Below are 24075 nucleotides of genomic sequence, written 5' to 3'. Positions count from 1 at the left end.
GATGAATATGCATTGTCCTAATTCAAATAAATAAAGGAATACATTTTTCGAAAGTGAGTTTCACCATCCAAAATGCTCTATTTTTTAAAAAGGCGTATTTTTGTAAATTTCTTACGACTTACAACTCGGCCAGCACAACAGGAAGTTGAATAGGGCAACTTTCGGATTTATAAACTACAATACCCATGAGTACGACGTTTAGGCAGGAAGAGATGGAGGGCGGGACTCGCAATACTTGCCGGGAGTTTTACTGCATGTTTGTGGTCCATGATAGAGAGGTTGGTGTTAAATTGTGAATTTTCTTACACACGCTTGATTACTTTTTAATCATTTTGAACTGAACGTTAAGCAAATACTGTAAATGAAAGCCGAACTCCGTTTTAATACTCTGCATAAAGCTAATGCGTAACTACTAGCAAATTGTGTTTGCTAGTAGTTACTGTACTGGATTTACAAAGCCACAACATGCTGTAGTTACTAGTTAACTGTGTTATGTATTCTATATAATCCACGACTTTCCACCTGAAAACATAACACATGGTGTTGCTGCGACCTTTATTTTGCTGTTGTGTGCTTTTTTAAAGCTTGTCATTCATCAATTTATACTAGAGTAAGACATTTATAGCAAAAGGATAACGGTTCTGTTTTTGTTGTATTTTCCAGCTAGGCCTTTTGTCCTTTCTGTAATCATGTCCTCAGAGAGCACATTGTAAGTATTTTAATAATATACTATCTCATAATTAAATATACTATATTGGAGGTATGCTGGTGAACAATGGGTTGTATGAGTTCAACCAGGGTTTCTTTTTCTAGGGACGATGGTGACACTTTTAAGATCCTGATTGCTACTGATATCCACCTTGGTTACCTCGAGAAAGACGCCGTCCGAGGCCGGGACTCCTACATCACATATGACGAGATCTTAAAATGTGCCCAGACAAATCAGGTAAATAACACAAAAAATGGCTTAACAAATGCAGAGAACAGGTACGTTTTTAACATGATGACGATATTTGTAGGTTTAGATTAATTACATTCTAAAATCAATGGAACGTTAGTCAAAATATGCCATGTAGTTAAATATGTATCATTCAGCTTTGTGTTATAGCTGACAAAGTATTCTAAATAGTTTGCAATGATTCTGATGTGAGGCCATGTTTAATTTTGTGTTGACAATACTCAGCGGGACAGTAAGAAATTAACTGCGGTCCGCTAATAGCCCTCCCTACATTTTGGAGCTGTAAGTGGTTGTTCCGAAATGTGCTGAAACTTATTACAAAAACAAGCCTAAACTCACTACTGTGTTTATTTGTTTTTTTTTTTTAGGTCCAAAACTATTAAATAAGTACCAATGTTTGGTCAAAGCATTAGAGGGGCCTTGTAATCATTGTAATGCTGACACACTAAAGACAATGGGCCCCATTCAGCAATAAGTTCCTAACTTTTCCTCTTATCTTTCTTCCTAAGTTATTTCCTAAGAGGAGGCCATTCAAATTCATGATGTGTTCTTAAACGGCCAAATTGTTCCCACCTGCTGTTCTTAAGTTGCTGAATGCCAAATGGTTAGCGCATGCGTGTCTATCATAATTTGCAAATAAACAAGCCCTTATTTCCCCAATAAGCATATGTAAACACCCTTAATTCCGTAATTTGCATAGGTAAATCCCTTATAAGGGCACAATTCCGGCGGAAAAGCCGAACATCAAACACACGGAGAAAACACAAACGGATTACAGAAGAGAAATTCGTATTATGCCGCGGGAAAATACATAATGTCAAAACGTAAGTTTAAGAAAGGGGAGACTGCTGAGGTAGCCTAAAGCGTTCCAATAAATATTTGTCACTTCGGGCAAATAGGTCTACATGGTCATGAAATATGCGCTCCCTCCCCAGCGCACGATCTGCGGCATCTTGCAGTAGCAGCAAAAGCATTGCCATTGTGTGAGTTGAGTTGCAACAGGGTGTGAGAGGCATGTTGGTCTTTTAAAGAGTCATCAATCACTAAATCAACGCCCCAGTGAGTGAGTGAGTTAGTGAGTGAGTGAGTGAGTGCGCGCAATGTCTATATATTGCTCATTTTGCTATATGTCTGTCTGTCTGTATCTCTATCTATCTATCTATCTATCTATCTATCTATCTATCTATCTATCTATCTATCTATCTATCTATCTATCTATCGCTCTCTATCCATCTATCTATCTATCTATCTATCTATCTATCTTTCTACCTACCTACCTACCTACCTACCTACCTACCTACCTACCTACCTACTCACTCACTCACTCACTCACTCACTCACTCACTCACTCACTCACTCACTCACTCACTCACTCACTCACTCACTCACTCACTCACTCAGTGGCCTAGTGGTTAGAGTGTCCGCCCTGAGATCGGTAGGTTGTGAGTTCCAACACCGGCCGGGTCATACCAAAGACTATAAAAATGGGACCCATTACCTCCCTGCTTGGCACTCAGCATCAAGGGTTGGAACTGGGGGTTAAATCACCAAAAAAGATTCCCGGGCGCGGCTACGCTGCTGCCCACTGCTCCCCTCACCTCCCAGGGGGTGATCAAGGGGATGGGTCAAATGCAGAGGACAAATTTCACCACACCTAGTGTGTGTGTGACAATCATTGGTACTTTAACTTTAACTTTAACTTATCTATCTATCTATCTATGATATTAATTTAACATTAGACAATAGAAGTAAGGGAACTTGTCACACATAAAAACAAACAGGCCACCCTAAGAGTGCTCTGGAGCACTCATAGATTTTGTTCTTACCTATGAACAAATCCCAGCTAAGAAAACATTGGTGAATACAAAAATCTCCTTAACTTTGTAAGTGGGCCTAAGAACAAAATGTGTTCTTAAGAACGGTTGCTGAATGGGGCCCACTGTATTGAATTGTACATTTCGAAGTTCCACTGTTATTTTGGTTACCTTACATGAAAGAGGCACATTACTACGACACCACTCAGTACGATAATTGTTGACTCTCAGGTGGATTTCATCCTGCTTGGTGGCGATTTGTTTCACGACAATAAGCCGACTCGTCGCTGCCTCCACTCCTGCATCACCACGCTCAGGAAATACTGCATGGGAGACTCGCCTATACAATTCAACATACTGAGTGACCAGACAGTTAACTTTAACACCACCCAGTAAGTCCATATGCGGGTTTGTGTATTTTACAACATTCCATCATCTTATACTGATGCTGTCTTATATGTTTATTCAGGTTCCCGTGGGTTAATTATCAAGATGAAAACCTCAACATCTCCATTCCTGTGTTCAGCATTCATGGTAACCACGACGACCCAACAGGGGTGAGTCCGTTTGCTCCACATACAAGTTCAGCATGTACTGTTGGTCTGATGTTGTGTTCTCCTGTTGAAGGCTGAAGGTTTGTGCGCACTGGATCTGCTCAGTGCCTCTGGTCTGATGAACCACTTTGGTCACTCCAATTCCGTGGAGAAGATTGAGATCAGTCCTATACTTTTGCAGAAAGGCAACAGCAAGCTTGCCCTATATGGCCTTGGTATGTACACAGAGGTTAATTGAGACTGTGTAAAGCAGCGGTGTCCAAAGTGTGACTAGCAGTTTGTTTTTTAATCTCGGGTCCTTGAATGCACCACAGTTATGTCCTACAAAATGCAAAATAAATACAATTAAACAGAAACAATGGGAAAAATAGAGCAAAAAGGCACAATGTAAAGAGAAAATGCTGAACTGTTGCTATCAATAACGAATAAGACACATTTTCAATCAATCAATCAATCAATGTTTATTTATATAGCCCTAAATCACAAGTGTCTCAAAGGGCTGTACAAGCCACAACGACATCCTCGGTGTCGAGTGGGTCTGACATAATATTGTGAAAGTCCAACACATCAGCGAAAGTCCAGTCCATGGTGGGGCCAGCGGGAACCATCCCGAGCAGAGACGGGTCAGCAGCGTAGAGATGTCCCCATCTGATGGACAGGCTAGCGGTCCACCCCGGAGCAGAGTAGAAAAGAAAAGAAAAGAAACGGCAGATCAACTGGTCTAAAAAGGGAGTCTATTTAAAGGCTAGAGTATACAAATGAGTTTTAAGATGAGACTTAAATGCTTCTACTGAGGTAGCATCTCTAACTTTTACCGGGAGGGCATTCCATAGTATTGGAGCCCGAATAGAAAACGCTCTATAGCCCGCAGACTTTTTTTGGGCTCTGGGAATCACTAATAAGCCGGAGTTCTTTGAACGCAGATTTCTTGCCGGGACATATGGTACAATACAATCGTCAAGATAGGCAGGAGCTTGACCGTGTAGTATTTTATACGTAAGTAGTAAAACCTTAAAGTCGCATCTTAGGTGCACAGGAAGCCAGTGCAAGTGAGCCAGTATAGGCGTAATATGATCAAACTTTCTTGTTTTTGTCAAAAGTCTAGCAGCCGCATTTTGTACCATCTGTAATCTTTTAATGCTAGACATAGGGAGGCCTGAAAATAAAACGTTACAGTAATCGAGACGAGATGTAACGAACGCATGGATAATGATCTCAGCATCGCTTGTGGACAAAATGGAACGAATTTTAGCGATATTACGGAGATGAAAGAAGGCCGTTTTAGTAACACTCTTAATGTGTGACTCAAACGAGAGAGTTGGGTCGAAGATAATACCCAGATTCTTTACCGAGTCGCCTTGTTTAATTGTTTGGTTGTCAAATGTTAAGGTGGTATTATTAAATAGATGTTGGTGTTGAGCAGGACCGATAATCAGCATTTCCGTTTTCTTAGCATTGAGTTGCAAAAAGTTAGCGGACATCCATTGTTTAATTTCATTAAGACACGCCTCCAGCTGACTACAATCCGGCGTGTTGGTCAGCTTTAGGGGCATGTAGAGTTGAGTGTCATCAGCATAACAGTGAAAGCTAACACCGTATTTGCGTATAATGTCACCTAGCGGCAGCATGTAAATACTAAAGAGTGCAGGGCCAAGAACTGAACCCTGGGGAACTCCGCATGTTACCTTAACATAGTCCGAGGTCACATTGTTATGGGAGACGCACTGCATCCTGTCAGTAAGATAAGAGTTAAACCAAGACAAGGCTAAGTCTGACATCCCAATACGCGTTTTGATACGCTCTAATAAAATATTATGATCAACAGTATCGAAAGCGGCGCTAAGATCAAGAAGCAGCAACATAGATGACGCATCAGAATCCATCGTTAGCAATAGATCATTAGTCATTTTTGCGAGGGCTGTCTCCGTAGAGTGATTTGCCCTGAAACCGGATTGAAAAGGTTCACAGAGATTGTTAGTCACTAAGTGTTCATTTAGCTGCTGTGCGACAATTTTTTCGAGAATTTTCGAGATAAACGGTAGGTGGGACACCGGCCGGTAGTTCACCATGAGGTCAGGATCGAGGTTAGGTCTTTTGAGTAGAGGATGAATAACCGCTTTTTTGAATGCTAGAGGAACAGTACCAGAGGAAAGTGATAAGTTTATAATATTTAACACTGATGGACCTAATAAAACAAAAAGCTCCTTGATAAGTTTCCCAGGAATTGGGTCAAGTAAACATGTTGTTTGTTTTGTCCCATTTACACATTTTAACAATTCCTCCAATGTTATTTCATCAAAGAGAGAGAAACTATTTTGGAGGGCAATGTCCGTCGTATATACCGTCGTATTTGTGTTAATAGAACCCAGTTGTAGCTGAGATGCATTGTCTTTAATCTCTTTTCTAATGACTTCAATTTTCTTATTAAAGAAATTCATAAAGTCATCTGCTGAGTGGGTGGAGCTACTGGGAGGAGTCCCTTGTTGGGTTAGCGATGCTACTGTACTAAACAAAAATTTAGGATCATTTTTGTTGAGGTGGATGAGATTTGAGTAATATTTAGCTTTAGCTGAGGTAAGCATGCGTTTATAAGTTATTAAACTATCACTCCATGCTTGATGGAAAACCTCAAGTTTAGTCGCACGCCATTTGTGTTCCAGCTTTCTACATGATAATTTCTGGGCTTTAGTTTCTTCTGTAAACCATGGGGTACGCCTTTTAGGGGCCCTTTTTAGCTTTAGCGGTGCTACAATATCAATGGTGTCGCGCAGGGCGTCGTTAAAGCTGTTAGTGAGGTTATCAATAGAGCCCACATAATTTGGGAATGGCGCCATTACTGAAGGCAGTAGGTCAGTAAGAGTCGTCGTTGTGGCAGTATTAATGTTGCGGCTGCTATAGTAGTTATTATTATTATTATTAGTTTGTTGACAATGAGTCAGAACTTCGAATTTTATAAGGTAATGATCGGACATTACTTTAGTGTACGGGAGTATCGTAACTTTAGAGGTGGTGACACCCCTGACAAGCACTAGATCTATCGTATTACCGTTGCGATGCGTGGGTTCATTTATTATTTGTGTAAGACCACAGCTATCAATTATAGTCTGGAGCGCCACGCATGGAGGGTCCGATGGGGTATTCATATGGATGTTAAAGTCTCCCATTATGATTATATTGTCGGCGTGCGTCACTAGATCAGCAACGAACTCTGAAAATTCATTGATAAAGTCCGAATAGGGCCCAGGGGGGCGGTAGATGACAGCCAGGTGGAGAGGCAGCGGTGTGACAAACCTCACAGTAAGCACCTCAAACGAGTTATATTTATTATTTAGGTCCGAGGTAAGGCTAAAGTTTTTGTTGTATATTAGTGCAACACCCCCACCCCTTTTAATGGGGCGGGCAATATGCGTTCCCGCATAGCCAGGAGGAGACGCCTCACCCAGCGCAAAAAATTCGTCTGGTTTGAGCCAGGTCTCGGCTAGACCAACGACATCAAGATTGTTGTCTCTGATGACTTCATTAACTAATAACGTTTTGGAAGACAATGACCTTATGTTTAAAAAGCCCATATTATAGGTAGTGGGCTGTTTTGAGGAGTTTTTGTTGAAAGTATCCGTAGTAGCAATATTAATAATGTTACGTTTATTATGCATAGTGCACTTTAAATAATTTCGACCATATCTAGGAATTGATATGACAGGAATTTTTAGATTGTTTGCCACCTCAGTAAAATGCATGTCCACCTCTGACGCAGAAAAAACATTATGTGAGTTGTATATTATTCTAGAAGAATTGCTATGTGTGCAGGGATTATCCAGCCTGGCGCTGGCTAGTTCTAGCTTAACAGACTCCTTATTAGCGCTTCTTTGTGGATTAGCATTTAGCTTTTTCGTTAGCCCCGCTAACAACAAAGCATTTAGCTTTGTTGTTAGCCCCGCCCGACACCCCCGCTTCTGCTTCCGAGCGCATCGCTTACGTCTCTTTCGCTGACGGTCTCCGCTGGTAGTCGACGCCGCTGCTTCAAAGGCCACTGCTGGATGTAGCTCGCGAAGAATTCCCAAGCTAGCGAGTAGGTCCACCGTACACGCATCTTTCAGCCCAAAATGGCCCGATCTAATGTTTTTTTTTAGCCGTTTTACAAAATGTGAAAAAATATACAAAAAATATTAAAGTGGCATCTCATTATTTATTTTTTTAGTAATTTTGCCTGATTTAAAGAGCACAATATGCAATAATGTATGTGTGTCTGTAAAGGATCCATCCCAGATGAGCGCCTGTACAGGATGTTTGTCAACAATCAAGTGACGATGCTCCGTCCGAAGGAAGACCAAGATGAGTGGTTTAACCTGTTTGCCATTCACCAGAACAGGTTTGGGATTTCTTTACTTAATTAGTCCACTTTATCGTCTTTTTATAACCTTGATGTTGAACATGTTTGTGATAACATACAATTTAGAGCTAGTCAAACAAACAGAGGGTTCCGCGGACGTTTTTGCAGGTTGCTCTGCAATTGTGACACCCACTGTCCTTAGACGATGATGGGATCCAACACAAGAGATTTAGGAGCAATGGTTATTACATGAGAAGGGGAAATATTAGAAACAGCTCTCTGTGATGCTGTGCAACTGCAGCCACGTTAGTATTTTTTCTTCTTCATCTTCTTTGGATGCAAGTGGTCATGTTAGCTAGAATAGTGGATGGTTTGCATGGATGTAAACTCAACTTCCCATAGTTCTTCTTTACACAGCAAACTAGGTGTCTCATGCACGGGGAGAGGTATCAAAACTTGGTACCACAATTGCACTGTTGCCGACATTAATGGTTGTAATCCGACTGAAAAACTAAGTGGCTATAAGTGGGAAAAAAATGATAAAAATTCGACCCAGAGTCTTTTTGCATTTTTATTGCCAACCTAACACGCCAGCAGCAGTGCTTAGTTGCAACACCATATTCTTAAACTTAGACTTAGACTTACTTTTTATCGTCATTCAAATTTGAACTTTACAGTACAGATAAGAACGACATTTCGTTGCATTAGCTCATGGTAGTGGAGGATAAAAATTCAATAAGGTGCAGATATAAATAAATAGATTACTGTACAGATAAATATATTGCACTTCTGCATATGCATCCACGTTTATGGATGTATGTTATATTGTCTTTATATTCCAGCGAGTTAATCCATTTTTGGGGGGAATTGAGGGGATTATTATGATGCGTTCAAGAGTCTTACGGCCTCTCACACTCATGTTACTCTATCAATAGCTAGTAGCCACACTAGCAACACAACACTTCCTCATTTCCCACCTATTACACACACACCAAGGTGTATTCATGAACACCGGAACTTTGAACATCAACAGGACAACACCGGCCAGTTGTTATACTAATTTTCTTTTTCTCTTTATGTACACGACTGTTGCATGTTGGGTTAACTAACAAACAGAAATGAACGGTAGTATAACATCGCCAGAATATCAATAAAGCATTTCTACATGAATTGTGCAGCATTCATAAGGAGCTGTTTGCAACCTTTATATGGCTGCCTAGAGCAATGTTTTTCAACCACTGTGCCGCGGCACACTAGTGTGCCGTGAGATACAGTCTGGTGTGCCGTGGGAGATTATCTAATTTCACCTATTAGGGTTAAAAATATTTTTTGCAAACCAGTAATTATAGTCTGTAAATGATGTGTTCTGGTTGAGTGTCGGTGCTGTCTAGAGCTCGGCAGAGTAACCGTGTAATACTCTTCCATATCAGTAGGTGGCAGCAGGTAGCTAATTGCTTTGTAGATGCCGGAAACAGCCTAAGTGCAGCATGCAGGTAAAATTGTTTCTAATGCTTAAACCAAAAATAAACAAAAGGTGAGTGCCCCTAAGAAAAGGCATTGAAGCTTAGGGAAGGCTATGCAGAACGAAACTAAAACTGAACTGGCTTCAAAGTAAACAAAAGCAGAATGCTGGACGACGGCAAAGACGTCCATAATGTACATCCGAACATGACATGACAATCAACAATGTCCCCACAAACAAAGATAAAAACCACAAAAATGTTCTTGATTGCTAAAACAAAGTAGATGCGGGAAATATCGCTCAAAGGAAAACATGAAACTGCTACAGGAAAATACCAAAAAAAGAGGAAAAAGCCCTTAAAATAGGAGCGCAAGACAAGAACTAAAACACTACACACTGGAAAACAGCAATAAAGTCAAAATAAGTTAGGGCGTGATGTGACAGGTGGTGACAGTACACCTACTTTGAGACAAGAGCTATAGTGATGCATGCATGGTTATGGATTAAAGTCATATCCAACGACTTTTTACTGTCAACTGAGTTTCGTTTTTTAATGATGTCTGCTGGTGGTGTGCCTCCGGATTTTTTCAACGCAAAAAATGTGCATTGGCTCAAAAAAGGTTGAAAAACACTGGCCTAGGGAGCGCTCACTTTCCAAAATGTTGTTAGCATTATATCACAACCTCTTTCAGCTTTTAGCACATAAACTATGCCCCACACAACACACGTACACACATTAGCTTTGTTGGTTGTCAGCAAAGGATAGCAATTCTGCAAAGTTTATCTACTAATGTTAGCCATTATTGAATGTATAGTTTATCATAGCAGAAACATGACTGAAAATTGTTAGATACTTCTCTGGCACTGCTTTTGTGTGTGTTTGCATGTGCTCCCTCTGTGTAAGTGTGCAAGAGACAGCAGTGTCTGACAGCCCTGAATGCCAGACTATTGTCTCGGGCCAAGGAGCAACTTTTATTCAATATAAGTAGTAATTGTAAAGAAAAAAAGACGTGTACAGAATATTTGTTATGCTAAACCACTACTGGTAACATAAGCTAGTTTAAAATTAACCTACCGTATTTTTCGGACTATAAGTCGCAGTTTTTTTCATAGTTTGGCCGGGGGAGCGACTTATGTGTGAAGTTATTAACACATTACCGTAAAATATCAAATAATATTATTTAGCTCATTTACGTAAGAGACTAGACGTATAAGATTTCATTGGATTTAGCGATTATGAGTGACAGATTGTTTGGTAAACGTATAGCATGTTCTATATGTTATAGTTATTTGAATGACTCTTACCATAATATGTTACGTTAACATACCAGGCACGTTCTCAGTTGGTTATTTATGCGTCATATAACGTACACTTATTCAGCCTGTTGTTCACTATTCTTTATTTATTTTAAATTGCCTTTCAAATGTCTATTCTTGGTGTTGGGTTTTATCAAATAAATTTCCACAAAAAATGCGACTTATACTCCAGTGCGACTTATATATGTTTTTTTGCTTCTTTATTATGCATTTTCGGTAGGTGCGATTTATACTCTGAAAAATACGGTATTTGGAATTTTCCCCATTTGGGACATTTTTCCAAAAATGTTTCTCCATTGTTCGAATTTAATTAATATTTAGAATGCAAAAAAAAAATAACATCCCTCGTCATGTTTTTCATAATGGTTGTGAAGTATAGGCAACATTACAAAAAAGTGCAGTTCCCCTTTAGAGTTTAAAATGCTTAAAAATCTTTTTTGGCAAATTTTGCTTTTTGTTGTGGATTCTATTCCATTTGTGTGGATTTATAACTTGGATTTAATCTCTAAAAATATATTTTTCATTTAAATGTAATGTATTTCATTATTTCATTTATACTAATAGGATTGAAGTATTCAAATTACTATTCTGTTCAACTGGGATGCCAAAATATTATGTAAAAAATAAAATAAATTAATACAATTTGTACGTTCCTTTTTTTCCTCCATTTTGAGCTTTGGCACCATTTCATTGGATAATATGTAAACAATACCCAACCCCTACTCGTCTCTAATGCGCAATGGCTTTGTTTCCAGGAGTAAGCACGGCCCCACAAACTACATCCCTGAGCAGTTCCTGGATGAATTTCTCGACCTGGTGGTGTGGGGTCACGAGCACGAGTGCCTGATTGCGCCGGCCAGAAATGAACAGCAGCTCTTCTACGTGACACAGCCTGGCAGCTCTGTAGCTACCTCGCTCTCTCCTGGAGAGGCTACCAAAAAGTACCAAGACACACACCCACTACGTTTAAGAGCTAAAGAGATTAAATGTTTAATTGTCTAATGTTTATGCAGGCACATAGGGTTGCTGAAGGTGAAAGGTCGGAAAATGAACATGCAGAAGATCCCCCTGAAAACAGTGCGTCAGTTCTTCATCCAAGATGTGGTACTTTGTGACTACCAGGATCTGTTCACAGTGGATACACCGAATGTCACCAAGAAGATTGAGAACCTTTGCCACGCCAAGGTACTCGCCATTACTAAGCAGACAAAAGTATGTCGCTCTTTGTCGCATCTCTGAGGATCTGAATGTGCGTTTGTAGGTCAACGAGATGCTAGAACAAGCCGAGAGGGAGCGGCTGGGATGTCCGCTCACCCCAGAGAAGCCGCTAATTCGCCTCAGGGTTAGCTTGACGTCTTCCTGGAACCTTCCAATTATGATTCCACCACAGCTTATGTTTGTTCTCCCTTGTTCAGGTAGACTACACCGGAGGATTCGAGACTTTCAACACGTCCCGCTTCAGTCAGAAATATGTGGACCGTGTGGCCAACCCAAAAGACATTATTCACTTTCTCAGATGCCGTGAGAAAAAGGAGCAAGTCAAAGGTAAAACTACATTTCATAATCTGTGTGCAAAATCCTGCGATGGGGTGGCGACTTGTCCAGGGTATACCCCGCCTTCCGCCCGAATGCAGCTGAGATAGGCTCCAGCGACCCCCCGTGAACCCAAAAGGGACAAGCTGTAGAAAATGGATGGATGGATGGATGGGTGTGCAAAATCAAAATGACCTTATTTTAAAAGGGCCCTATTATGCAAAACCAACTTTTCTTACCAATTGGTACCTGCTGTTGTGTATTTGGGGTCTGCATAGGTCCCTAAATTTAAAATCAAACCGTGGCGGTAATACGGAGATATTTATAAAACAATCTTGCCTTCCTTCATACTTCTGCGAAACGAGCCGTTTGGAATTTGCCCCATTGGTGACGTCTTTGCCATTGGTTACGTCTTTGCCATTGGTGATGTCAGCGGATTATGCATATATGGTAGAGATTTAGCCAAAGTGCTTTGCGGGAGTCTGCCATTGTAGTCTGATATTGTAGTTGATAAGTTCCTTCTTTATCTTTATCCTCTTGTTGTGGGGCAGACTGGCCCGTACATGCACATGGATCCTCCACTGTTGCCATTTCTAATACAAAGTAGCATATAGTTGACGGGGAAATGACACTCGAAGTGGAAGCATGCAAATAAGACCGAATATGGTCTGTAAAACATAATCCATGCAAACTTTTGACTAAAGAATCACCATTATATTTTATGTAGACCATAAATAAGTGTTTTTAATGTAGAAAAAAATCATATGACTCCCTTTTAATAGATGCAGTCTCTCAATGAAAGGAGCTGTTTGCAACTTTTCTTAATGTTACATTTTTTAAAGCAAAAAAATAACAAAAACACCATCTTATCTTACCAGTAGTGGTTCAACAGCACACATTTGTTTTCTAATTGTCTATATGTGTACGTAAAAACAATTTTTACCGGCCCGAATTAAATATTTTGTGTTTACGGCAGTCACTCACCCGGTCTCGTCAACATGTACGTGCAGGGAGCGCGTGCACACATACCAAAGCAGTCCAAGAGAAGCAACAAGCAATTTGCAGTCTTGTTGTTGTTATGATAGAATATACATTTAATGATAGTGCATGTGCCTCACAATACGAAGGTCCTGAGTAGTCCTGAGTTCAATCCCGGGTTCGGGATCTTTCTGTGTGGAGTTTGCATGTTCTCCCTGTGACTGCGTGGGTTCCCTCCGGGTACTCCGGCTTCCTCCCACCTCCAAAGACATGCACCTGGGGATAGGTTGATTGGCAACACTAAATTGGCCCTAGTGTGTGAATGTTGTCTGTCTATATGTGTTGGCCCTGTGATGAGGTGGCGACTTGTCCAGGGTGTACCCCGCCTTCCGCCCGAATGCAGCTGAGATAGGCTCCAGCACCCCCCGCGACCCCAAAAGGGACAAGCGGTAGAAAATGGATGGATAGCTAACACTAAAGCCGTGTGTATACTCTCGCATCACATAACTTGCGTAAACGACGCCGTCTTAGCCAGAGTCATGTATAAAGAGAGTATGGCCAACTCGGTTTGGGGCAATCTCCTCAATGATTGGTCAAAAGGCACTCACGGGACTACAGGGTGCCATAACTGCTACTAACTTTGAGCTGATACTGTGTTTTTACGACGCTTCCTCGTTAGTTTTTCGACATGTATAAATGCCCAGTTGTGCAGCATGGGGCTGCTCCACCCACAGGAATTGTGAAAAGCTTTTACATCGCTTTCCCCACAACCTGGACAGAACACAAGTATGGGAAGTGAAGGTCAGTGAACAACACTGGAAAGCCACCAATTACAGCGTGTTGTGCGAGATAAACCGTCTGCGTTTCGTTCAAGAGAGAACACACAGAAGCTAATACAAATAATAACCAAATAAATGAACAAAATAAAGAGATGGTTTGACAAAAACAAACTATATTTGAATGTCAGTAAAACTAAAATAATCCAATTCGCTAACAGTATAAGAGAAAGTCAAACACAATACTAGTTGACGGAGAAAAAGTAAATTCAAACCACATTTTAGGTGTAAAAAAGATGACATTTAAAAAAAAAAAAATTTATTTTATTTTTTAAAAGTTTTTTTTAATTATTTATTTTTTTTATTTTTTTTGGCCTGTCCAGCTTCTCAGGCAAATCATATTGTTGATGTAGATGCCCATATCGGATGTTATGATTTACTTTACAAAAGAGATGTGTGGGATACTTCTCTTGTTGCCTTATTTGTATTTTACTTTATTAAATGTATTTATATTATCATTTGGCGCAGCCGGGCCGGAGCAGGAGGGGATAGAAAGAGAAAACAAGGAAGACAGGGGGGAGATTGTGGGGACACGAGGGGGATAAGACAGAGAGATAAAAACAACAACAGCAAACACAACAATAACAACAGCAACAACAACAACAACACCAATAGAACAACATCAGCAAATAGGATATGTACAAATATGATGGTAAAAGTGATAGGTGGCGACTTGTCCAGGGTGTGTCCCGCCTTCCGACCGAATGCAGCTTAGATAGGCTCCAGCGCCCCCCGCGACCCCAAAAGGGACAAGCAGTAGAAAATGGACGGATGGATGGATTTTCTAGAGGGCTTGGGCCAAGGGTTAAACCACTGAATTAGTATTTTGTGTTTTGTTTTTGTGAGAGCTCTAGACATTTCTCCTGCTTCTGTAGTTTGTCATTTGTCTATCACTGTTTTTTAATGGATGTTACGCCACCTATAGACCTGGAGTGTGACATAAAAAAGCAGAAGTCAGGTATTAATATATTTTCTATTAATCCTTTTATCTGCTCTCAGATGAAAACTATGTTGACTACAGCAAAGCGATAAAAACGTCTGCAGTTGAGGGCCTGAGAGTTGAGGACCTGGTCAAACAGTACTTTGAAGTGGCCGAGCAGGTGATGCACACACACACACACACACACACACACACACACACACACACACACACACACACACACACACACACACACACACACACACACACACACACACACACACACTTACTTACTTACCGTCCTGTGTATGGAACATGTGTTGATCATGTTTCCACAGAAGGTGCAACTGTCCCTCCTGACCGAGCAGGGCATGGGCAAAGCCATTCAGGAGTTTGTAGACAAAGACGAGAAAGACGCCATCGAGGAGTTGATTACCTACCAGCTGGAAAACCAGCTAGCATGTAGCTCCCAAGATCCTGAGACCACTACAAGTGTAGACACTGAACCAAATGCTTCTGATGCTTATGATTCAACCAATTCAGCAGTAGCCAGTTGCTCGGATGAATGTGAGGTCACTGCACCTCTGGACAGCATAGAAAATGAGCTGAATCTTTCTTCAACACCATCTACAGTGACAACTCTACCTAGTGATCCCGCTAAATGGGCTGAGACCCTCACTGAGTCAATGAAGGAAGTTCTTATTCAAAGAGGTGCAAAATCATTTCACAACCGTCACAGCCATTATCCAGCTTCTGTGAGGAACAGTGGGCTAGGAGGCAAAACCCGATGCCTAAACAATGAACATTTTACTTCACACTTGCCCAATGGACAACGAGTACAAAGAGAGTGGCTGATGTACTCTCCCTCTACTGGTAATGTTTACTGCTTTGCATGCAAACTGTTTTCCCCAAAAACGCATTCTTTTGTGACAGGCTATTGTGATTGGAAACACTCAGAAAGATTTGGTGAACATGAGCGAAGTGCTGAGCACATAACCTGCATGCAAGCAGTCTTGAACCGCGCCAAAGGTGCCACAGTTGATGCAGACCTGTTCAAACAGTTTCAGGCAGAGAGCAGCTATTGGAGGCAGGTGTTACAAAGAGTTGTTGCAGTCATTAAATTCCTTGCAGAAAGGGGCCTTGCATTTAGGGGTAAAAATGAATCGTTAGGGTCTCCTCTCAATGAGAACTACCTTGGTATTCTGGAGGTCCTGGCTGAATTTGATCCCTTTCTAAAGGATCACATCAGAAAGTTTGGGCAGATGGGTCGAGGTAATACCTCATATCTGTCCTCCACCATTTGTGAGGAATTCATTGAATTGATGGGTGCAAAAACCAAACAGGCTATAGCAGATGAACTGCAAGCAAGCAAATACTACTCTATCATTGTGGATTCAACCCCAGATTTATCTCATGTGGACCAATTGACATTCATATTCCGTTTTGTTAGCAAAGAGGGCAGTGTTGTTGAACGCTTTGTGGGTTTTGAGCCCATTACTAGCCATACAGGTGAAAGTTTGGCTAACTGTGTCATGTCTGTGTTGGAAAATCTAGGGTTAGAGCTGTCAAATTGCAGGGGGCAGGCTTATGATAATGCCAGCAACATGTCAGGGAGGTATAATGGGTTGCAGGCTCACTTAAAGAAAAGCAACCCATTAATACACTATATTCCATGTGCAGCTCACTCTTTGAATTTGGTGGGAGTCAACAGCATTGACAGATGTGGAAATGAAGTCTCTAAGTATTTTGACTTGATTCAGTCTATTTACAACTTCACAACTGCATCCACACACCGATGGGACAGGGTATTTGGCAATTCCAACATAGATCTCACACTTAAAGCTTTATCCAACACGCGTTGGAGTTGCCGTGCAGAATCTACCAAAGCACTGTGGCAGAACTACAGTAAAATAAAAGCAGCACTACAGGTTATTTCCACTGATGACACAGAGAAACGAGACACACGAACTGAAGCTGACAGTCTAGTGCGGAAGCTGGATTCACTTGAGATGGCCTTCATGGCAGGCTTTTGGGACACTGTTCTGTCCAGATTTCAGGCCACAAGTCTGCAACTTCAAAAAGCAGACATGGACCTTGGTACAGCAGTTAGATTGCTGGAATCTCTGCGCACCTTTGTTCTCTCCCAAAGAGATCTATTTGATCATTTTGAGCAGAAAGCCTTAAACATGTTGGGTGGCACCCCATCTTACAGGGCTGAACGGACGAGGAAACGTAAAAAGTTTGCTGATGAATCAGCATCCCCAGATGTTGTGCTTGAGGGAAGGCAACTGTTTCAAATAGAGACATTTATTGCCTCTATTGATCAACTGAGTTCAAGCCTTAATCACCGTCTGGAGGCCTACAAACATCTGAACAATTTGTTCAGTGTCCTTTTCTCTTTGGATACAGAGTCCAATGCTTCAGTCCTTCACAAGGCCAAGATTCTCACTGAATCATACCCATCTGACCTCAATGAAAGTCTTGGACAGGAGCTTATACAGTTCAAATCTTTTATACAGCTCAACAACACTGATGAGGAGAGGACCCCTTCAGGACTGCTCAAAACAATAATACATTTTGGACTACAGCCTACGTTTCCTAATACATACATTGCGCTACAGATTTTTCTCACTCTACCGGTCAGTAACTGTGAGGGAGAACGCTCATTCTCTCTTTTGTCAAGAGTAAAAAATGAGCTGCGCACAAGAATGACTCAGAAAAGATTAAATGCGTTATCTCTAATGGCAATTGAGAGTGAGCTGACAAGAGAGTTGGACTTCAATGATGTGGTGGATGATTTTGCAAAATTGAAAGCACGAAAGAAACCCCTTGCTTAAAGGTGCACTGTGTAAGATTTTTAGGTTATTTCCAGAATTCACCCATTCACTAATGTTAGGCTACCTGTTTTCATGAATACTTACCACCACCATAAAATTCTAAGTATCCATTATGACTTGGAGAATTGCAATTTTGCCATTTCTGGGAAGTGTCACCTGGATTGTGAAGATAGGATTGACTTTAGGCAGAAGCTTGGTGCTTTCTCTGGCAAACTGAACCTCAAGCTTCATTCTCTGCAGCTTTGCATTCTTGTGCAGACTTTCATCCACAAGGAACTTTTCAACTTCCCCACTATCGTGAAGGGGCCATCAAAAGATTTCAGTGTGTCCAGCATGTCTAGTCTCCTTTCTTTGAGCCATCTCTTGTTTCTCATCTGCCCTACTCTTGAATTTTGCCTTCATGAATTTACTCCAGTTGAGTTCAACCTCCCTTTTTGCTTGTGCTGCTGCCTTGAAACCTCTGAAGCTCCTGGCTCTTCTGTAAAATTATTGACCTATTGACTGCGTTCAGTGTGCCCAACTTCTTCAGTTTGTAGTCCACCTTGCCACATTGTCTCTCCATCCCAATGTTGTGCACAGGGGTGCCATCAATGTTACTAGCCTGTTCACTGACAGGGTCCATTGGGAAGGTCTCCTCATCCATCCTCTGCCTGGCCAGGACAGTCTTCAGATGGGGCAGCATGAGATCTGTCAGCTGCTTCACTTCATCCAAGTATTCGGCAGCCACGTCTGACACTGAGTTCAGGACATGTCCAGTGCCTGTCCAGCCACTATAGCATTCTTGGAAATGGGCTATCTTGACCTGCATGCAGCCCTTGTACCATGAACTGGCCTACACCTTTCTTTGTGGTGCTCTCCGATGCATGTTATCATTTTACCTTTCTCCTTCTCCTCAAGCTTAACCACAAATAGATACAGACTTTGAGCCTCAATTTGCTGCACAGCTGCCGTTATGCCAAAGTGTTTTCCTAAGATATTATTTTATTTTTAATGATAGAAGGGAGGAAAAGGGGGCAAAAATCATGTCCGATTTAGTTTTTTGGGTGGGGTGGGGGGTTTATTTCATGATAGCTACCAACTTCCAATACATAATATCTCTCAAATGACCCAATGCACCATCACTGAAGTGGGCGTAATCATTTTCCAAAATGTTTATTTTTAGGCCATTTATCCCCTCCCCCTGTGTCTGTGTGAAACCTGTGCTTGTCAGTGTCTGTGTGGTATACCTAATAGTGTGTGTGCAGTATGTGCACTCTTCTGTACAGTACAGTGTGCATGTCTGTTCACAGTATACAGTATTTCTTGCATAGTGCGTGCGTGTGTGTGCGCCCACACGCGCGGGGGGTTGAGGGGCCAAGACCATGTCAGGCCCAGGGGGCCAAAATTTCTTAATCCGCCCCTGTTCAGAACATTCACAGAGTCTTCCCTCATTTATTGCTGGTAATTCGTTGTGTACATGACCGCAATAAATTAATTTCCGCGAAGTAGTAATCATTAATTATAAATCATAGCTAGAACATAAAAAACTTGTTTATGACCTTCTGAAAACGTTTTTTTAACATTAGATAGATAGTACTTTATTGATTCCTTCAGGAATCCCCCCCCCCCCCAGAGAGGAGTTGTACAGTCTAATGGCGTGTGGGACAAAGGAGTTTTTGAATCTATTAGTCCTGCACTTGGGATGAAGCAGTCTAGCACTAAACAGGCTCCTCTGGCTACTGACAACGGTATGCAGAGGGTGACTGGCATCATCCAGGATGCTCACTAGTTTTATGAGATCCCTCTAGACATGAAATACCACCATTTAGTCACTTTTACAGTTTTTTCATCCAATATAGTCATACTGTCTGAGGCTGAGCCAATCAGGGGCCACGATACTGAACAGTACGCGCTGATCGGTCTCCTCTAGTGGCCAATACTCCTGTAGTGTTGACATCTTTTTGTTTATTTAGCCATTTTTATGCTCGAAAATGCTTACTTTAGGACCAAAATATATTTATAAAAGATATTTGTGTTGTAATATTTGCAAAAACAACAATGGTTATGTGTTGTTTTTTTAAGTAGCATTTTTTGTGTAAGTCGCCTCAACTGCAAAAATAGATTATAGGTTTACCTTTCTTCTATCATCTAATCCTGCATCCCACTTGTTGACTGCGTGTGTGAATGCATAAAAATTGAGCTTTGATGACGTTTTAACATTGGTGTTGAGTGAACAGTGGTCAATGCTCGGTTTGCTGCCACCAGGAGGGACTAACCCTTTAGCATTTTTGCAAAAGGACGTATAGATAGTATTACATATTACTAATTGGAATCAAACAACCTTATCATTGAACTTTGACAGAAAAATTTATTTTATTTAAACTTTTATGATGTCTTTTATAACTGTCAGATTTAAATGAAAGAAAAAAAAATCTTAAAATCTTTACAAAAGCCCAGGGCATGAACATGTGGCCCCCTTAGTGGTTGTTGCCCTAAACAACTGCATAGTGTTTATGTCATGGGCTGGCCCTGTTTATACTAATATTTTTGGTTATCTAGAACTGATTAATTATATTTACATTATGTTTCATTGAAAAATGAACTTCTGTTTACCTGACATTTTGGAACAAAAACAAGGTACGACTGTATGTTTACGTTCATGTTAGGTTCCGGGCATGTACATAACATTCATACTCATACTCATAAAAAGACTCCAACCTTGATTGCATTTGTGCTGCTCATTTGTTGGCCTTAATCTTGCGTCCATCTGAGTGGTGGCGGGTCTCTGCCGCATTCTGTGTGATTGCGAACGCAGTGCTGCGTCTCCTTGACCGAGCTCTGCGTGCTTCTCCAACTCCAACCTCCTGATCTTCTCCTGGAGATTCCTCAACGCCGACAAGATGGCTACAAAAAACATGAAATGCGTATAGGATGGCAGCATGAGCAGAGAGCAACAGGTGTTTTGCAGAAGCAGCATGGCATCATGTTGCATGTGTTGCTGTAACCATGGAGCTCTGACATGCTTCAGTGGAGACATACTTAACATAGTAGAAATGTGACGTTCACGAACAAATCGATTCTTTTGAACGACTTTTTAACTAAGAGAGCCAATTCCCTGTTGCAAGCCGTTTTTTAAGCACATGCGGATACAGCGTCACCTGAATGGCAACTGGACTAGAAAATAAGTCAGAGTCAAAGCATTTAGATCAAAGGTCGCAAACCTGTCGGTCGTGATCCACCAGTCGATCTTTGGGACTGTAATGGTCGATCCCGAAAATATTAGAAAAACATTTTTGTATTAATATGACATCTGTGCCACTCCCACCCGGAAAGTGACCAACAGGCACCCATTTTAACCCCTAAAAACTAGAGATGTCCGATAATGGCTTTTTTGCCGATATCCGATATTGTCAAACTCTTAATTACTCATAACTTGATTATAACAATAGAACAATTAGAGCTAACATGTGGTGTTATACACTGTTTTGTAAAACCACGCCTAGCTGCTTTGATGTTGTGAACCACAGGTTTAGTGTTCATAAGAAAAGTTAAACATAATTTAATAGTTACATTTACATTTGTAGGTTTTGCCACTGCAGTATTAACAGTCAGGTAAAAAAGACAGTATTTGTTTTATTTTATTTTATAAAAAATAAATAATTAATGTCAACTGCTGCAAAGAAAAACTTTTTTTTTTAAATATATATAGATAAAACAAGTATTTATGTCCAGTAAAGAAAGACTGTGATTATTTATTTTTTTAATATGTAAAACAAGTATTTATGTTAAGTGCAGTTGTTGATGTTAAATAAAGTGATTATTGGCAAAACCGCTTGTCATTTTTATGTTGAGGCGGCGGGGGTAATGTCTGTAGCTGCATTGCTGAATGTAACTAATAAAGTAACTCGTAATGTAACCTAGTTACTTTTAAAATCAACTAATCAGTAAAGTAACCAAGTTACTTTCTAATGGAGTAATCAGTAGTCATTAATCAGATTAGTTTTTCAAGGTAACTGTGGCGGTATAGCTCGGTTGATAGAGTGCAACTTGACGGTTCCAGGTTCGATCCCCGTTTCCGTCATCCTAGTCAATTCCGTTGTGTCCTTGGGCAAGACACTTTACCCACCTTCTCCCAGTGTCACCCACATTGGTTTAAATGTAACTTAGATATTGGGTTTCACTATGTAAAGCGCTTTGAGTCACTAGAGAAAAAGCGCTATATAAATACAATTCACTTCACAACACTGTTAAGGATTACCTGCACTGTTGGTCTCTGGGTAGCCTTTGCTGGGCGATGGAGGGCGATAGGTGTCACATGAGCGACTTGGTGTGTGGTGCACAAGTGGGGCTGTGCATGGTCGGTGAACTGGGTAGTCCATATAACAGGGCTTTGACAAGTTGTCACACACAAGAGGTGGCTGCAGCGAAATGATAAAATAACAACAGATAATTAACACCAATGTAATATATACACCATATAATCACAGTCCTTAAATGGAATAATATCATATGTAGTTATTAGCTTGTTTTAACTGATTTGTAGCTGCTTTATTTCACAATTGCATGTTAAATTAGCCAAGCTACCGTCTCCAGCGTGGATTCTGCAACAGCAGTTGGGGACGAAGTCTCCATTGATGTTCACTCGATGCAGTTGACAAACCAGGAATGAAAAAATTGGGGGGAAAAAATAAAAGTCACGTAGCTAACATCTGGTTAGCGACGCGCCATTTCTACAGCTTGTATCGAAAGGAATGACAGACCAACAGAGTTGTTTCAAAAAAGTTGGAGTGATTCGTATTTCAGCTTAGCCCTGGTGTCTTGCGATTGTTGACACATTGTGGTCTTCGTGCAAGCGGGCTGCGTCTGTGAGCAAAACGAACAAAGAAGGTTGCTGACAGGAAATGTAGTTTTTTCCGCCATATCGCATGTCACTGCCGGGTCCGTTTGCGCATGCGCCAAAAACCTACTTCTCGGCAGTTTTTCCAAAATAAAGGCAACTATGTTTTTTGTTTTTTTTTGATTGATTGACATTTTTATTAGTAGATTGCACAGTACAGTACATATTCCGTACAAATGACCACTAAATGGTAACACCCGAATAAGTTTTTTCGGGGTCCACGTTAATCAATTCTTTCTTTTCTTTTCTTTCTTTTAGTTTATTTCGAACATGAACACATTTACATCATAATACATCACACAATTTCATATCATTTCATTTACATCATGCCCGAAAATGAGTAGGAAGAATCAAAGCTTATTTAATCCTACCCCTTTCCCACTTCAAAGCGTTTACAATTATATAAAATCATTTACTGACCTTTTTATATAATAAAATAACATCTATGAATTAGTATATACAACAGTTTGTAATATGTAATTAATTAATTCAGTCATTATTAACATACTGAGATGAAGAATATTTTCAATAAGGTTGGAAGTTTTTCTCATAATTCTTCTTCTTTGTACTTTGTAAGCACTATTAATTTAAACAACCTCTTAAACTGGATCATGTCAGTACAATTTTTAACTTCTTTACTTAATCCATTCAATAATTTAATTCCACATACTGTTATGCTAAAAGTTTTAAGTGTTGTACGTGCATATAAATGTTTTAAATTATTTTTTCCTCTAAGGTTATATTTCTCTTTAGTTGAGAAGAAATGTTGTACATTCTTTGGTAGCAGGTTATAGATTGCTTTGTACATCATTTTAGCTGTTTGCAATTTTACCAAATCACCAAACTTTAATATTTTTGACTTAATAAATAAAGGGTTTGTATGTTCTCTATATCCAACATTATGTATTATTCTAACTGATCTTTTTTGTAACATGGTTAACAAATGCAGCGCACATTTGTAGTTATTTCCCCATATTTCTGCACAATAACTCAGATATGGTAACACTAGTGAGCAGTAGAGAATATGAAGTGATTTTTGGCCCAGGACGTGTTTTGTTTTATTCATTATTGAAATGTTTTTTGCCACCTTATATTGTATGTTTTGTATATGAGATTTCCAGTTCATTTTATCATCTATTAATACTCCCAAAAATCTGGTTTCTTTTACCCTTTCGATGTCTACTCCGTCTATTTGTATTTGCGTATGATGCTCTTTCCTACTATTACCAAATAGCATTATTTTAGTTTTACTGAGATTCAAAGATAGTCTGTTTTTGTCAAACCATCTTTTTAATTTGTTCATTTCTTCTGTTATTATTTGTATTATCTTCTGTGTGTTCTCTCCTGAACAGAAAGCAGTTGTATCATCTGCAAATAAAACTAACTTTAAGTCCTTTGTAACTTTACAAATGTCGTTTATATAAAGATTAAACAATTTTGGTCCCAGTATTGATCCCTGCGGCACACCACAGGATATATCTAGCCGTGTTGACATATTTTCAGTCATCTTCACATATTGCTTCCTGTTGGTTAAATAGCTTCTTACCCAGTTCAATACCAAACCTCTGATGCCATATCGTTCTAATTTTTGTATTAAAATATCATGATTAATTGTGTCAAATGCTTTTGTTAAGTCCATGAATACTGCTGCCGCACATTCT

The 24075-nt window shown here is 40.2% G+C and overlaps 2 protein-coding genes across 2 annotated transcripts in view; one reads left to right on the top strand and one right to left on the bottom strand.

Annotated features, from left to right (window-relative positions):
• cep57 (centrosomal protein 57) overlaps window positions 1–24075 on the bottom strand; it is a 60268-nt gene that overhangs the window by 16037 nt on the left and 20156 nt on the right. Inside the window, exons 4-6 of the mRNA XM_062060166.1 lie at window positions 22102–22380; window positions 21776–21935; window positions 20236–20421 (exon numbers count right to left, since the gene is read on the bottom strand). The gene's annotated coding sequence lies outside the window, so the exon portion shown is untranslated. The remainder of the gene's footprint in view (window positions 1–20235; window positions 20422–21775; window positions 21936–22101; window positions 22381–24075) is intronic.
• Window positions 160–19792, top strand: LOC133659114 (uncharacterized). Its single transcript, XM_062061847.1, has 14 exons — window positions 160–278; window positions 664–709; window positions 814–946; window positions 3004–3164; window positions 3242–3329; window positions 3400–3541; window positions 7581–7695; window positions 11191–11376; window positions 11449–11620; window positions 11697–11777; window positions 11851–11980; window positions 14782–14882; window positions 15040–17018; window positions 19783–19792. Exons 2-14 carry the CDS (start codon window positions 690–692, stop codon window positions 19790–19792), a joined length of 3318 nt encoding a protein of 1105 aa, XP_061917831.1. The 5' UTR covers window positions 160–278; window positions 664–689.

This window comes from Entelurus aequoreus, linkage group LG10, assembly GCF_033978785.1.
Source record: "Entelurus aequoreus isolate RoL-2023_Sb linkage group LG10, RoL_Eaeq_v1.1, whole genome shotgun sequence".
NCBI lineage: Eukaryota > Metazoa > Chordata > Actinopteri > Syngnathiformes > Syngnathidae > Entelurus > Entelurus aequoreus.
The sequence above is the reverse complement of the archived record's forward strand: the minus strand, read 5'-3'. Positions and strand labels throughout refer to the sequence as shown.